The 16959-nt window shown below is 39.8% G+C and overlaps 2 protein-coding genes and 1 pseudogene across 3 annotated transcripts; all 3 read right to left on the reverse strand.

Annotated features, from left to right (window-relative positions):
- Positions 1 to 186: 186 nt before the first annotated feature.
- On the reverse strand, positions 187 to 4734 carry LOC127777154 (carbon catabolite repressor protein 4 homolog 3-like). 2 transcript variants are annotated; one of them, XM_052303693.1, is made up of 13 exons: positions 4382 to 4732; positions 3887 to 4050; positions 3744 to 3809; positions 3614 to 3666; positions 3445 to 3526; positions 2871 to 2951; positions 2008 to 2100; positions 1731 to 1763; positions 1552 to 1628; positions 1359 to 1470; positions 1194 to 1279; positions 1003 to 1087; positions 187 to 865 (listed from the first exon to the last, which is right to left on the reverse strand). In XM_052303693.1, the coding sequence occupies exons 1-13, from the start codon at positions 4647 to 4649 to the stop codon at positions 686 to 688; spliced, it is 1380 nt and encodes a 459-aa protein (XP_052159653.1). In that variant the 5' UTR covers positions 4650 to 4732; the 3' UTR covers positions 187 to 685. The 2 variants fall into 2 exon arrangements, 1 of the variants encoding a protein (XP_052159653.1); XR_008018266.1 differs by having other exon boundaries at positions 817 to 865; positions 1003 to 1076; positions 4382 to 4734.
- A 1908-nt stretch (positions 4735 to 6642) lies between these two features.
- Positions 6643 to 13324, reverse strand: LOC127776691 (asparagine synthetase [glutamine-hydrolyzing] 2). The gene is made up of 14 exons (XM_052303199.1): positions 13098 to 13324; positions 11784 to 11922; positions 11372 to 11467; positions 11113 to 11254; positions 9467 to 9562; positions 9188 to 9282; positions 8733 to 8894; positions 8453 to 8533; positions 8138 to 8359; positions 7818 to 7952; positions 7641 to 7721; positions 7459 to 7545; positions 7229 to 7336; positions 6643 to 7146 (listed from the first exon to the last, which is right to left on the reverse strand). Exons 1-14 carry the CDS (start codon positions 13175 to 13177, stop codon positions 6895 to 6897), a joined length of 1776 nt encoding a protein of 591 aa, XP_052159159.1. The 5' UTR covers positions 13178 to 13324; the 3' UTR covers positions 6643 to 6894.
- Positions 13325 to 15425: 2101 nt separating this feature from the next.
- Positions 15426 to 16070, reverse strand: LOC127775695 (uncharacterized; annotated as a pseudogene).
- Positions 16071 to 16959: the final 889 nt, after the last annotated feature.

The raw sequence follows: 16959 nt of genomic DNA on the forward strand, positions 1-16959 counted from the left end.
GGTACTTCTTGCTGCTTTTGCTTCTCTGAATTCTGGCAGTACAGCTTTGGTTTCTCTGAATTCTGGCAGTACAGCTATCTGGGTGTACTTTTTCGGTTAGGAGGCATACTGTACACTATACAGTACCATGTTTCCATTTTACCAGAATCAGTTATACTTCCAGGTCATAATCATAAGCCATCACTGTTCAATAGGGGTAAAATGTTTTGTTATCTCCTGGTAAATTTTCAATCAACAATGTCAAATAAGCCAGTAATATTTCTGGAATGATTCCATCCAGTACGCAATGTACAAGCCATCATACCACAGCATAACAGTTAACAATAGTTAGTCAACAAGTTCTTGCTTTGCTCTAGTGATGCAAGAACAAATACATCCATTAAATGCTAGTAAGTTTCTTTTCTTATTTTGTTCAGCACTAGCTAGTATCCATTAAATGCTAACTTAGTATTGCCTGCGAGTATTGAGGGTTCAGCTCCTCCGCACTTGCAGAGTGAGGCATTGGCAGAACGCCTCACCAACTAATGGTTTCTGCAAAATTCCTTGTGTGCAGACTGAAGGATACGGCGCTGTATAAATACAAGAGAACTGCTGTCTCACGATCATGACGAGCATGTGTCATTTTTATGCACTTCGCTTCCCATACTTCAACATTTGTATTAAATACTTTCCACCAAATAAATCATTAACCCACTTCACCTGAACTGTCACTATCTGAGGAGAAATATATGCGCTGTCCTCTAGTTGCTTCTTCCTCAGATTCCTTGTCTTCGTCAGATTCATCTTCTTGATCAGAATCGGTCGAAGCTGCTGATTCCGTGAAAACAAATTCAGCGACAATGGGCAAATGGTCACTGCCAATTTCCTGATTTTGTTTTTGGCATAAAATCATTGTTAGCAGTTAAAGATGAGAAGTATATAAAAGCAACAATATCAAATTATTCATGACTCAAATTGTTGCAGATGTTCATTTAAGTTACTGTGATGATCAAATGAGAATACCCTGGTTGGAAGACCCCTAGTTCTCCTCAAAAAACCCACAGGCAGAGTATCTAAAACTCTGGAGCATTCAAGCCCTGCAGTGTACCTTAAAGAAAGAATATCAGCCACATTTTTATTTTATTTTATTCTGCGTCATACTGTACTTTTGAGCAATTGCATCATACTGTATTAGAAAGTATTTAGAAGCATACCACAGGTAATCAACAGTGCCAAGAAACTTCTTGTGATAAGAAGTTGCAAGGGGTTCGCCATGATGACCCCTATTGTTTGAGTTTCCCTAATATAATTGGCAACTAGTTTCAGCAAAATATGAAATGGTCAAACAATCAGTTTTGATCTTAACTAGAAACTAGTACCTTTAACATAGCATACGAACTACAAATATTCAATGGATGTTTAGCAACCATGACATTTGAAGACCCAGTTGCATTTCTTACTTCTTCGCCGCTCCATTGGTACTTCAGTGAACTGCGAGGAAGGAAATGAGTATTGAGTAGAGAAAAAGACTATTTGACAGGTCAACCGTGATACAACGAGAAAGGTTCTGACCTACAAAGATCATATAAAGCAAACTCAGAGCTATCAAGTCCAGACAACTGCCTTCTATCATGCAAAGAAATGTCAAGCTGGTGACACAAAAACACAATATATGCAATGTCAATTTAATTATAATTGGATGTGATTTCAGCTTTGAAAAGGCCTAAGAAATATTTAAGGCATTATTCCACCTTCATTGTTGACAAGAACTTGTAGATGGCACTCTGCTCCCAAAAAAGAAAGAGAAGTGTCAGCGCTTTAACAAAAGGTACCCAAGTTCTTCAAATCAGACAAATCTACTTCATAACTTAAGATGGACTAAATGTGACACAGTATCAATCTAGAGCATGATGAGTAGAAAGTATTGACATGTTTACATTTCAGTTCTGGTAACCAAAAACTTTAAGTAATTAGTTTACCCTAGATATTTAAGAAATCAAAACATGCCAAGAAACAACTAATACATACATCAGGTGTGCTGTTGAAATCACCAGCAAGCACGATAGGAATTCCACCCCATTTTTCAGCAAGAGCATTTGCCTTCTCCAGTAGCATGCGGATCTGAACGGACAGATAATTGGAAACGAAAACTGCTTAGCAAACAATTAGTTGAGTAAAAAGTATAATATGTCGAATAGACATAGATAAAGTTGAGGTATAGTTTCAATGGTGCATCTTAATTGCAGTAAAAATATAGTGCGTTGAATATACATAGATAAGGTTGAGGTATAGTACATATGGTGCATCCTATTTACATCAGCATATATGAGCATTATGCAGTACATCAGTGATTAACATGAAAAAGGTCCAGTTTTTGTCCCTCAGTACTTTACACCCTAACCTTCAGTAATTTCTAAAAGATGTCATTCAACAAATAAAAAACCATGCACATCACATCCTGGTGATAGTTTTGAAGGAGGTTTATATGGATCCTACATGGTGTGTGCCCGTGTGCTAGTGAGGTAATGTGGCTTCATAATTTAGAAAAGGAAATTAGTTGGACCATTTTCCAGAGGACGAGTGGATACCATGCGTCAAAATAAAATGATGGTGCAGAAACCACATAATCCTATGCACAAAACCCAAATAAAAAAAAAGAAACATAAACAGCTTTGGATGCAATTTGCTCCAGTTTTAACATTTAAGGGAAAAACTAAAAGTTATTGAAAAACATGGTGAAAACAACTAAATTAGGCTCCAGTAATAGTTGAAGGACCAAAAGTGGACATTTTACAATGAATATTTTGTGCAGGCAATTTTAGGACATGATAGAGAACTGGACGAATGATATACGGGAAATGGATGATGCTGAAGTTAACTGATATATATACCTGGCCCAGTTTTACATCTCCCCTCTTTGGATTAAAAAGGACATGAATATTCCCAACTACTAACTTTTGTGCTCTATTAAGCTGAAACGAAAACAGGTAAGGAAAAAGACAATAATTAGTGCACCCAATGTATTAGCATTAAAACAGTAGTTACTTAATTGTAATGCAAGGACATCTGAAAACAAATACCAGATTAAACAGATGGTGCTAATTTGGAAATTATTTTGGACACACAATATTTGGTCTGGAAACTAATTTTAATGCATAATATGAGCTAATACTAAAATACTATGTTAAACTTAGACAAGAGTAGGTCCTTCTAATAAAGATAAGGCTCGTAGATAGTGTCCGGAATTGGGGATGGGAAGAAACCGACAGAGAAGTATCTAAGTCATCCCTTCTCTCTAGTTTCCTTTAGTTTTACCCAGCAACAGGGCTCAGGACAATATTAAATAGGAAAGCACCATTTCTGGAACACATGCAGTGATTATCCACTAGGTGCTGCCAGGATGTACGTGATATACTCTCCTTATTTTATCCTTTGAACAAACTGCTTTATTGTAAACCAAAGTACCTCAAAAACAAATATTTGAGCAACATTATTACGTAGGTTGTATTCACTAAAATCAATACTGTCTTCCTCAAGCAGATGTAACCTACATTTGGAAATAAAGAAAGAATATGAAAATGCGACTTGGTTTAAACCAATGAAGGTAACAAAGGATAAAATCCATTCACCATACCCTTTTGACTTCCAAAAGGTAGCACATCCATCTTTAGCATCACCAGTTCGGCCCTAAGGATGTCACCAGACTTGCTTCAGCATGATGTACATGAAGGTTGAAAGGTGGCATTCTGACAAAAATGTTATACCTTAAATCTACTTTGATAACCCCTGTTCTCCATTTCTGTAGCAACGTCTCGGAATCTATCCACCTCCTAATTTCGGAATCACAAAATGTTATAGGAGTACGGTCGCACAAGTGGTATAAACATCATGCAGATTGAGTTCTGACCTGTAGACACACTAGGTCAGGATCCCAGTGTCTAATTTCACGAATAATAAGCCTCCTCCGCGAATCCCACCTCATTGCATCCCAAGGGACATCCAAATAAAGGTCAGGATGGTAATGTGCATTGTTATCCGCCAAGATGTTGTATGACATGATTGTGCACGCATCTGACAAAAGCTTTATTACTCTTAGTATTACACTAACAAAGCCAGAATGGCATCATCCCAGAGTAATACAGCTCCATCAACCCAAACAGATGCAAGTCAAACAAAAAGGACGAACAAAAATCACAACTTTAGGGGTGAAATTGGCACTGGTTGGGGCGAAGCTTCATACTTGCACTAGCTGGGTCAACTGATTTCTCACTATTTACTCTAGCAAAACTAGCAAAGAGAAAAAAAAAAAGAAGCAAAAGTGCAATCTTCACTCAGACATTGGCACAAACAGATGGTGAGCAAAGGCAACAAAATTTCACCAACGATACATCCAGCATAATACCTCCGTCGGAGGTCGAGGCTTCCTCCGCAAGGACCCACCTCCGGGAGGGCACCCCGTACTGCTGCGCGCGGTGCCGCTGATAAACGCGACCAGGCGAGCCCGCGGCAGGGCTCTGCCAGCGGCGGCGGTGGTCGCGCGGCGCGCCGTTTCCGGAGGACGAGCAACGCACCAGCGAGCCCGAGGCCGGGGGAGAGCGCGCGCGCTTCCTGTGGGGGTGCATGGCCGGCGTCGGCGGCGTGAGCCGCGCGCGCGGGGCGGCGGACGCCATCGCCGCCGGCGAGATGTGGCGGTGGGGAGACAGGGAAGGAGGACTTCGGGTTTTCCCTTCCTTTTTTTTTTCTCTCTCTCTCTGATGAACTCTGTTATTCGGGTTTCTCCCATCTAGGGTGTATCGAAAAATCTGGACCGTGCATCCGCTGATGGACGATACAAATGCACTGCGAGATGTGTCGCAAATTTGCAATTCGTTTGAAAAGATAAAGTAATTTTTTTTTTGTTTTTTTGGTGTTGAAATCAAGAAATTTGTTCTGTCATGTACTCCTCCATTTGGTATTTTCATTTTTTTTCCTTTTTTCTTTACAAATTAAACATAATTTACAAATATTATTGAGAAAAAATTGGTTATATAGCATCGAAAGTTCACGTTTTTGGTTTTATATGTATTTATATCAAGGGAGGTATAAACTGTATAAATAACCCAATCACGTTTAGGAAAGAGAAAAATAAAGAGAAAAGGCCAACATGCAATATGACATGACTAGCATTGGTCATTAGGCTTGTATTCAGTGAACTATTTGAGATACTGTCTTCCTAGGAACATCAGGGTTTGTGTTTCGAGGGAAGAATATCAGGATTTGGTGCATCCATAAAGTAAAACCACATATATTGTAATTTGTTTTAAAAGAATTTTAGGTTTTAAGAGTTTTGGGGGGGGGGGGGGGGTTTATAAAATACAACTAAAAATATTATGATTTGTTTAAAGGAACTCTAGGCCTGTTCACTTTGATGCCATTTTCAACCTTACCAAATTTTGGTAAAGTTACTAAAAAAAGTAGCTACATTTAGTTTGCTACCAAATTTTGGTAATTATATAAGAAATCCCTGCCAAAATTTTGGCAAGTTACCAAAATTTTGGCAACTTTGCCAAAATTTAGTAAGGTTTTTTTTGGCATCAAAGTGAACAGGCCCTTATGTTTTAAAAGAAAAAAAATGTTCCGACAAACTCTATATATAAACTGATACCATCGATTTACCTACATATTTATCTATAATATTATTAAAAAAATTAAAATACAACGGTATCAATAATAGGCAAAATTGGTTATCTAGCATCTAAAGTTACGTTTTTGGTTTTATAGCACCGAAAGTTACCGGTTCACTTTAATAGCACCCAAAGTTCACCATGTTCCCATTTTTAACACTTCCGTCAAAATCTCGATCGTTTTTCGTCCGTCTTGATCCAGCCACACACACGATATGACGTTTCTACCCCTCACAAGTACAAGTATAATACATGTCAATGAGGGGTAGAAATATCATATCATGTGTGTGGCTGGATCAATAACGATCAAGACAGACGGAAAAATTGACGGAAGTGCTAAAAATGGGAACAGGGTGAACTTTGGATGCTATTAAAGTGAACCGCTAACTTTCGGTGCTATAAAACCAAAAACATGAACTTTCGATGCTATATAACCAATTTTTTCTTAAAAGAAGAACCGGTGTTCTCTTAAAAAAATTTCAAGTGTATGCAACTATAAACACCATCATTTAGTTTATTTAACGAATAAGTCAAACGGCATATTTACAAACAAAAAATAATTTGTGAATAAAACTTTTATATATACATATACTTAGCGATCTAAAAACAAAAACTAAAAAATAAACTACGATAAAAAAACCTCAAAATCAACTCCAAATTTAAGATTGAAAAAATAAATTTTAACTTATAAGTATAAATATAAGCGAAAAGATGAGGATGTACACTTTTATTCAATAACTTAAAGAACGCGGACATAAGCCACCATTAAAGAATACATTTACAGTTTCACACACTTGACAAAGGCCTACGGTATATCCATGAAATTAGGGAAAAAAGAACTCCTGTAGCAAATCACACGTAAGTTGCTTCCCAGTTACCATCGCCCGTAACTTCATTTCAGATGCACTTACACGGTTACACCCCAACACGGTTACACCCCAACAATACGCATACTGCATAACATCTTCCGATTCCCAGCAGAACATCAAGATTAGAACTATTGCAAACCAAAAGCAACTTGAGGATATCAGTCGCGGTTATTCATATTTACAATGTTCTGATCAGTCCACGACCAAACAGTTTGCATATTGGAAAAGAAAAGAAAACATACACGATGACAAGCATACAGTAACTAACAAGCCAGGAAAAGCACGCATCTCCATTACATGTTTGAAGAAACTAACGACATCTGAAAGAAGCTGGGATTGAACCAAGAACAACAAACTACGGAGTTTTATGCGACGATAGAAAGTTAAACGGCAGTGGCTGAAGCAACGGTTTTGACCATGCTTTCCCCAAGGACTGGACCAAAGCCGTTATCCAAGGCAGGATTGGCAGAGGCAGGAGATTTTTGTAGAGTATCTTCATATGCAGCATCATGAACACCAAGAGCAGCACGACCAGATGGATCAAGGTTTTTGGACCAGGCTGCGTCCCATTCAACAGCTTTAGCAGTGCTGCACGCGACGCTAGGACCTCCAGGTACTGTCAACCTAGCAGCATTCTGCATAAAACCGAAAGTTAATTAGCTAGGGCATAGCTCAGCATAGTATGAGAACAGCAAAAGTTGATAGTATCTTCCATGCCTTGGGAAAGAATTTCTCGAATATTGTCCTATAATAGTACGCTTCTTTTGTAACTGGAGTGTTTTCTGGGTAAACAAAGCTAGCGTTCATCATCATGGAATCTGATACCTGAAAATGAACAGAAAAATATGTGAATTCCAGCTTAGGTCAGAAGAAATCAAACAAACTGTAGGCTAAAAAATGAAAACCGCTAAGTTGTCAATAGTTTTAAAACAGAGAAGACAGTATACATGTTCATTTGCATGATCCTTCAATCCGTCAATCCAACTGTACCCAACACCATCACTGAATTGCTCCTTTTGCCTGTATAGAATATGCTGTGCAAGACGAATAAATTATAAGTTTAAGCACATATGGAAGTTTATGTACATTATAGGTCAAATACGACTCAAAAAGTTTAACTTTTTGCAACCTTAGGTAAATAGGGCTTCTCCTCATCATCAAATGCATTCCGGAGAACCCATTTCTCAATACGGCCAAGATCACGTTTTATCTAAAATTTACAGGATAATAAGTGTTAGAAAGTGACAGTACAGGTTACAATATAAGAAAAATAACTGCAATAAAAGTTGATGTCCGGTGTACATACCATTTTCCATTCAGGATCAATGTCCATAGCTACATTGATGAAGTTTTTGTCAAGGAACGGAACACGGGCCTCAACACCCCATGCAGAAGTTGATTTGTTCGCTCTCAAGCAATCATATAAATGAAGGGCTTTTATCTAAAGGTCAAGAAAAATAATTCTTGTAAGTAGACCAGCTACTGTAATGTGCATAAACACCAACCAAATACTAGTTAAGTGGTTAAACTAAAAGTGCAATAGTATACTACTGAAAATGCTTCAAAAATACATTTAGCTACCTTGGGCAGAAGAAGATTAATCATGAAAATATTCTCCTTAATTACCTTCCGACATGTTTCCTCATGGAATTCCTTCTTGTTTGGTGCCTTGTGAAAATAAAGGTAACCGCCAAATATTTCATCAGAACCTTCTCCCGAAAGAACCATCTTCACCCCCAAAGATTTAATTTTACGTGACATCAAGAACATTGGGGTGCTTGCTCTAATTGTCGTTACATCATATGTCTCAACATGGTAAATGACTTCCTCCAGAGCATCAATGCCTTCCTGTTTTCATTTTTTTTTTTTACAATATTGAATCAGAGCTTCAAAAGATTTTTTTTCTCACTATGCAAAAAAAACAGAGAACAGATACAGAACCTGCACTGTGAAGTGGAGTTCGTGATGAACAGTACCAAGGTAGTCTGCGACTTCCTTAGCAGCTCTAAGATCAGGAGAACCCTACAAAAAAGGGGAACATTGAAGAACTAGATCATCATGTGCCCAATATCTAAGCATATCACTCCTTTTTTTTTAAAAAAAAAATCCATTTTCTTTCAAAATACTCAGAACACCAGGAGAACAGGTAAAAATTGGAAAGATACCCTACAGGCTAACACAAATCTTCGCAATAATAGGACTCAATGCTTAAGAAACTTACTTTCAAACCAATGCAAAATGTATGCAGTTTGTTTCCCCACTGTGAGGCAACTTTTGCCTCTGCCAAGTGCCGCGAAACAACAGATGCAACCAAAGAAGAGTCCAGTCCACCAGACAAGAGAACACCAAATGGCACATCTGTCATTAGCCTCTTAATAATAGCCTGCAGAATTTGCATCTTATGTAAGATATAATCATTTGCTTATGTTACCATAAACATGCATAGACCATTCAGAAATGTTATGCCATCTATTTGAATATTAATACAGAGGTCAACATGGTGAACCATCATTGGTCAATCTGAGAACAGTATAATATATCATGCTAAAATAATCTATTGTATGAAAAACCATCTGAGGTTTGAACAAGCTTTTCCTAATCAGCGGCATAAACACAACATATCAAAAGTTTAGAAGAGATTTTGTGCAGCGTAAGAGATATGGGAATGGGACGTGCCTTCTCAAAGCTCTGTCGGAGAAGAAGAGGATTGTACGGGGTGGAGGGAATGCTTTCAGAAAACCATGGTGGGTTGTACCATCTCCTTAGGCCACCTAGGTTGGATATTAGAAGACAAGTCAGTAATCATAGACAAAACAAAATGATATTTGCAATATTATAATAGTTTTGATCATTTCTGCCTTCCTCTTTTTTTCGTCTTCTGGGCCTAAAAACAGTGTTTCTAACATCAACTGTTAGACGATACTGTCAGTATGTCACAAATGCGAAATAGCACACCTGTTTTGCTGGAGTACAAGTGCCCAGGGGGGAAGGATATGAAGCGCTCGCAATCATCACTTAATGCCTTCATCTCTGACGAAAACCAAACCGAACCTGAAAACACAATACACCTACAAATAAACACCAAGTATACCCTAATAAAAATCATAAAGGCAATAATGCTAAACTAACATCGCACTAGCCAAGATTCGAAGACAAGGAGAAATTATATTTCCAGACATATGGAAGGAAACGGTGCCTCTTGCCCTCTGCAAGTATATTATATTGTCATTCTGTATTATGAGCTTGGGCAACAAAGACCTTGAACAAGGACCCTGATATTACATCGAAAAAGAATCCTACTTCATGACCAGTGACGAAAACCTTAAATTTCTTAGAAGGAACATATATCAAAACCAGAATTTTTATCCTGCAAACTAAACGTGGAGATTTGGTAACCAAACATACCAAAGAAAAAAAGTGCATCTTCAAACATATTATATTGCCCTTGTTTTGTGTTTTTATGGGCTTGGGCAACACAAGTCTTGAAGGGTCCCAATATCAGATATTCGGATCCAAAAGGAATAATGTTCCATCATGGTGAGTAGCAAAAACCTTAATGTTCTTTGAAGCAACAGGCATCAAACCAGGATTTCTATAGTTCTATTTGCAAGCTAAAAGGGCAGATTTGATAACCTTGTCGAGAAAATAGGTAACTATTAAGTGAACTACTCCCTCCGTCCCACAATATAAGGGATTTTCAGTTTTTGCTTGCAACGTTTGACCACTCGTCTTATTCAAATTTTTTTTGCAAATATAAAAAACAAAAAGTTGTGCTTAAAATACTGTAGATAATAAAGTAAGTCACAAATAAAATAATTAATAATTTCAAAATTTTTTGAATAAGACGAATGGTCAAATATTACAAGCAAAAACTCAAAATCCCTTATATTATGGGACGGAGGGAGTATCTTATATTTATCTGACAGTCCAAGAGATTAGGACATGCCAAACAATTTAATTTCTTTCTTACACGCAGAAAGTAGGCTTAAAGCCTATGACCGTCAACAACATAAGTAAGAGAGAGCTGGCGATTGCTTGTTGAATAGCAAGTATCAAGATTTCCATCAACTGACTATCACATTTAACTTTTCAAAATGTAAATGCTTGCACATATACAGAATATCAATCAACAACATTCCCAACAGATATATTGAAAATTGCAAGAAATACTGAATGCCACAAATTATTCATTTTCTCAGACTCACTCGAAGTGATGCAATCCAGACGGACAGACGGTTACAGTTCCAAATTATCCTGTGCTAAAACTATGCATATGCCAGGTTGTTTGCAAATTTTGTTTGGTCCTTTCCATTTTAATTTAATTTGCAACACAATAGGCAATTGATGGTAAATGATCTGGCACTGTTTTTTCTCCTCATTGATCAAACAGAGAAAAATGGTTCCAGCAAGAATCAATGTGAACCCTAGCCTTGAAGCACTGACTAGCCACTGAAACAGTGGTATAACCAAACAAACCAATGGAAAATTGTGACCACCACAATTTTTTGTAGAAAAATAAGGAATCAAACCTCCTGGTTTCCAGCACAAGGATCAATAACTAGATGAAGTGGTGAACAGATTCACTGCAGGAGTGCACATACCATCAAGACCCCAGCCCATGTATAAAGGACAAATGCCAATAGCATCACGGGCTGCAATGAAGCTTTTATCACGTGTGTCAAGAAGAACAAAAGCGAACATCCCATCCAACATATCCACAAATTCCTCCCCATATTCCTCATACTGTGAAAAAGATCAATATGAAAGTGTCAATACGAAGGAATAGTAAGTGTATACCAGGCGATGCTTAGATGAAATTTGAGCAATAACAAGGTGCAACAAAGAGAACATGTAACTTACCAGATGAGCAATAACTTCACAATCGCTAGCAGTTTGGAATTTATGAGATTTCAGGTTAGCTTTCAATTCTTCATGGTTATAGATCTCTCCATTCACCTGGATGTGTCAACTACAAGATCAGATGTGGTTCCACAGAAACTATAATAAGGAAAGAAATCTTTGATTTATTTCATTACAAGACATTTTGATGATTAAAATATTGTACCATTATAAGATGCAAAGAGCTCAAGGGACATATTTGGAAAGTCCCATGACAAAATATTTCAGAAACATGCTATTTACCAAAAGTAGAATAGCGAGGCAAATCACATATTAAAACTTAAAAGTTAATGAAATACTAAAAAAAAAATCTGCGGAGGGTGCATAAGGGTCAATGGAACAGTGCGATTTTATTAACAGTCAAGGTACATACCGTCACAACAACAGATTTGTCCTCATTGTACAACGGCTGGTCTCCGGATGTGGGATCAACAATAGCCAACCGCTGGTGTGCAAGATAGCAATCCTGATAGCAGTGTATACCACTCCAATCAGGGCCTCTATGACGTAACCTATGAAAATTGGAAAACTTGGGTTAGTCAGTGCATAAGCAGTTCAAAAAATTCTATCAGAAGATTTATTAAATCTATGAAAACTATGAATTACATACCGTCACAACAACCTATGAAAAATGCAGCATGCCTTGAGTCTACAACAAGTTGGTACTAATTCTATCAGAAGATTTATTAAATCTATGTTGAAGAATTATTTGCTCTAATATAAGGACATACATAAGAAACTGTAACCATTCAGTTCCTAAAGATCAAGTGGTTGCAGAGTGCAGACTACAGTGATAAAAACATGCCACATTATACTACAGTAGAATAGAAAGATGCATTTTCTACATATTGGCAATCCATAGCATAACTCTGAGTTAGCATACCCACACTTCCCACAACAATAGAATTCCAGGCAAAACAAAGCTGACCGTATTTTACAGATTATTAAGCCCATTATATCGCCATTGTCGTAATTTTAAATCAGAACCCCGTACTTGTCACAGCAAGCACAAGGGGCACATCACGGAGGCATGTGTTACATGTTACAGTTGACGTATATAATACTACATTTTAATCAAATTGGAATCAACATCATTTAACGGCATTACCATGCAAGAGCACACGCCAGAGGCATCTCGTGCAAATAAAACTTGTTGATACGTTATCATTTCCGAATGAAAACTCTGAGGAATTAGACTCACCAAAACGGTACCTACACTACATAGAACTCCATGTCTCCATTTCCATAATCCATCTATATTCTTATCTCTTTACAAGCTTACACGACATAAACACTCCTAACCAGTAAAGTCACCATCCATCGAACAACCCGTCATTAATGATGCACCACAGCTCGCTCCCATATTGATAACCAAAAACAAAAACAACGTTGGATTTACCCCCCCCCCCCCCCCCCCAAAACATTCCGACGAACTTTTCGACCACGTTGAATCATCAAAATTCCGACGAACTATTTTAACGGAGCTATTTGATAGTCGAATAAACAGGACGCCACCTAGAGCACAACCATCTCACGGCGGCGACGAGTCCAACCCTTCCAGATCCACGGCCAAAATCTCCATCCCTCGATTCAGAACGAACACACGGACGTGCGCGGACCAGATATACAGCGAGAGACAGAGAGAGAGAAAGAGAGAGAGGGGAAGGGGACGAGGGCGGCATGCTACCGGCGGGATAGCTCGATGATGCGGGAGCGCTTGGCGAGGGAGACGTCTGCGACGCCGAGCACGGCGAGGATGCCACACATGGTGCCCTCCCCCCGGCGGCGAGGTCTCGTCGGCGGCGGCTGCGGCTACCACCTCTCCCTGTGTGGCTACTGGCTAGACCAAGCGGCGCCGCCTCGTGATGCCAAGAGGAGAATGGAATCCGCACCGCCCTGCCTCGCGTCACGGATGGGTTTAGGAGGGAGGAGAGGGGATCTAATTAGGGCTTTGCGAGCCGCTAATCGCGTCCCGGCCGTCGGATTCGCGTGTTAGCCGAGTGACTGCGTCATCGGTGGCGCACGCGGCACGAGGGCGGCTGTCTAATCCGGCTCGCGCCGAAAGGGTGGGGGTGGTTGTCTAGTGCGGGTGACATGTGGGGTAGAGTGCGACGTGGGTCCCGATTGCAGTGGGAGAGGGTAGAGTGGAGATGCGTGGGTATTGTGGAGGGTTTGGGGGGGGGGTCAGAATCTTGGACCGCGGCCGCGCGGGGATTCTGGCCGTCCACGTGAGGCGGATTCCGGGAGTTGTGGGCCATGCCGAGCCAGTGGGCTCTGGGCTGTGGGCTGCAATGGCTTTTTTTTTTTTTTTCTTCTGCCAACCTTTTTGTTGGTCTGATTCTCTTTAGTACGCTTCTGGGTACGTGCGGCATTTCCCTCGTGGATGTAAGGATAACGTTAGCGATATCGTCCAGCTGATATGATATGTGGCTCGTGTATGGCTCAGAAGAGTTAGCACTGATGGAATGAAGTTTGTTTCCATTTCCTCAACTCCAAACTTCAAGCTCGTTTTTCGTTAGCACATTTTTCAAACTATTAAATAGTGTGTTTTTGACAGAAAAAGCTTTCATAATAGTTAATACTTAATTAATCATGTGCTAATAAGATTTCTCGTTTTACGTGCAATAAAAATCTATCTCCAAACTGCTGCACCGAATAAGGCCTAAGGGACTATTTGGTTGAGTGTCAAACTTAAGCATTTTTTTTGGTAATTAAGGGTTTGTTTGGTTGAGGACTAATTATGTCACACATTTTTTGACTAAGGTTACTAAGTTGAGTCTTGCCATATTTTTGTGGCAAATAAAATGACAAACTAAGTTTAGACAAAGTTAGACAAGAAAATATAGTGTACAACATGTGGCCCAGGTGACTAAGGGCCTGTTTGGCACAGCTCTAGCTCTCAGCCAAACAGTTTCAGCTCCACCAAAACTGGGAGTGGAATTGGGTGGAGCTCTCTCAAAATGTACTAGAGTTGTGGAGCTAGGTTTAGGCAGCTCCACAACTCCACTCCAGACTCAACTCATGGAGCTAAATTTAGGAGTTGAAGCTGTACCAAACAGGCCCTAAGGGTTAGGCAAAGTAGATTTGTGGCATGAACCAAACACTACCTACTAAAATTGTGGCTTACCTAAGTTAAAGCATAGCAAATTTAGTTGCCAACCTTATAGACACTAAGTTTGATCTACTAAGACTAAAGTTTTGTGTTTGATTTAAGCCACAAATAGGTTATGCCATATTTTACCATAGTCTACTTGTCGCATAGCTAGCCACAAATAAGTTGACCTACTTGTCATAGAGCTAGCCACAAATAAGCTGACCTACTTATCATAGAGCTACTTTTTTACCATGGACTATCACAATTGTGACAAAAAATTCTTGGCAACACAAAGTGTGTCATGCTGCACTTTACAAGTATGAGAGCTATCCAAACAGCCCTTAAACAATGTGCACATGTTGTTTTTTTTTTGAAACTCATAAAGTTTTATTGCATATTAAACAGAGTACATTGGAAGGGAACAACATTCCCTGAAACATCGCCTTGCAAAAAATTGACAACAAACGTTAAGGACCATCTTCCTGAAAGAAGGTAAAGATTGAATGATGAAAGCAAACCTCCAGATCATCTAATACAGCAGTAGTGAATACAATCGTCGGAGATCCGCGGCATTGCCGCGACAATTGCACCCAAGGGCCTCTTCAAACGTGCTTCCCGCTTGACCTGCCAGCGATCCCTCCGGCTGCCTCCACGGATTTGGCACTAATTGAGGTTTGGATTTGAGTCGTAGATATGTTGATGGCTTCACCGGACTCAACCAATGATTGCCATGGAAGTCATCGTCAAATCTGAGGAACACTAACAACATCCCTGCCGACCAAAGTCTAACAGATAGTCGGTGCTCAACCCGAACGATAATCTCGACATGGATACTGCTGCAAAGGAATGAAATGGAAGATGCACCCAAAACCCAGCTGACCTTAAGCTTTAGAGAAGCTAGATGGTGGCGATGATAAAGTCTTACGAACTTAAGATGTATCCCATGGGTGAGGATTGAGAAGGAGACCTCGTTGCCGGCATGCACAGAATTGCCGGGACCAGCTTTGCCTTGTTGTGTAGCTTGTTGGTTGCCTGTATGATGCAGGGGATTCATGGCGTGCTCCTTGCTGGCCCATGACTTGTGCTACTGCTTGGATAATTGATTTAGGCACAGCAGCAAATTGATGGAGATGCTGTCGGTCGAGACAATGTTCTTGATGCTCGCATGGGAGGAATCAGCAAGCACGAACTGCTTCAACAACTCAGCTAACTCTGCACCTCCAAACCCACCAAATACGACGACGATCTGGGCGTGTGTGAGCCCACCCTCACCGGACACGACGCGGCTGAGCACATTGCTGAGGAAGGGCACAGCGCCAAGGATCAGATGGACAAAGGGGCCGTGGAAATCGGTTGAAGCCATCCAGATCCACCGCAAACTATGGCTAGCGACCTCAAAGAGTCAAAGCTTGAAGACTTTCGGCCACCGGCACTGTAGCTGAATTTTCCACAATCAGGCGTCGCTAGGGCCGACGAAATCGAGGTCTGGCACCGCGAAGACCGACCTCCCTGGCTGATCCACCCACAAGATTTCAAATCTGAAGAAGGGAACACTGGACTCTTCATAGAGGACCAAAGATGAAGAACAGGAAGGACACAGAATGAGACTAACTCGACTACGAGACTAACCCGACTAAACTACTATACGAAGGAGACGCGATTGAGCCTGACCCCTCTCCCTCCCGTCACCGGCGGCGAGCCACCGGAATCAAGGAGGAAGAGGGGCCGGAGAAGAGGCTTTTTTTTCTCTGTCTCTGGCAAGCTAGGAGGTTCCAGAGAGCACTGGAGTACTACTGGAGTTGAAATTGTACCATGGAGATTGTGCACATGTTGTGGTGGGTCATTTTAGTCATCACTAGCGGTGGCGCGATGGTTTGGCTTCTTATGATTGAACTTCGTTGGAATGTGCTACTTGCCTTAGAGCAAGTTTTATAGTAAAGGTGACTACTAGCTCTAATTTTAACCATATCATCTACTCATTAATTAAAAGATAATATGTACAATAATTTACTTCCAACACATAAAATCCCAATAATTTTCCAACACATAGATCGAAAACCAAATATTCTCTTGATTTTTATTTTCTTAGAATAGAGGGGTTTGAGGGGGTGTGAATCATACCTTAGATAAACTGTTGAAGTAATAACGAAATAGTTCATAATTAAATTAATTGCCAATTCTTGTGCAGCTACATATATAGAATGAAAATTGTTGCAATAACAAATTAGTTCTCCAAGTTGCCATTAGTGGAACGAAGGCGGAAATAAATCGTGTCTAGTCCTCAACTGATTAAATAGCTTCCTTTATTTGATGATATAATTCAATCTCAAGAAGAATTTTTCTTCTTGCTTATAGCATTGACATAGATAGTATGAAATTGATTTCCTTGCAGAAAAAATAAAACAAATGTAGATCAGTATGAGAAACATAGAGTGGCGACAACGTTTGGTGTGTC

Source organism: Oryza glaberrima, chromosome 6 (assembly GCF_000147395.1).
Source record: "Oryza glaberrima chromosome 6, OglaRS2, whole genome shotgun sequence".
Classification (NCBI taxonomy): domain Eukaryota; kingdom Viridiplantae; phylum Streptophyta; class Magnoliopsida; order Poales; family Poaceae; genus Oryza; species Oryza glaberrima.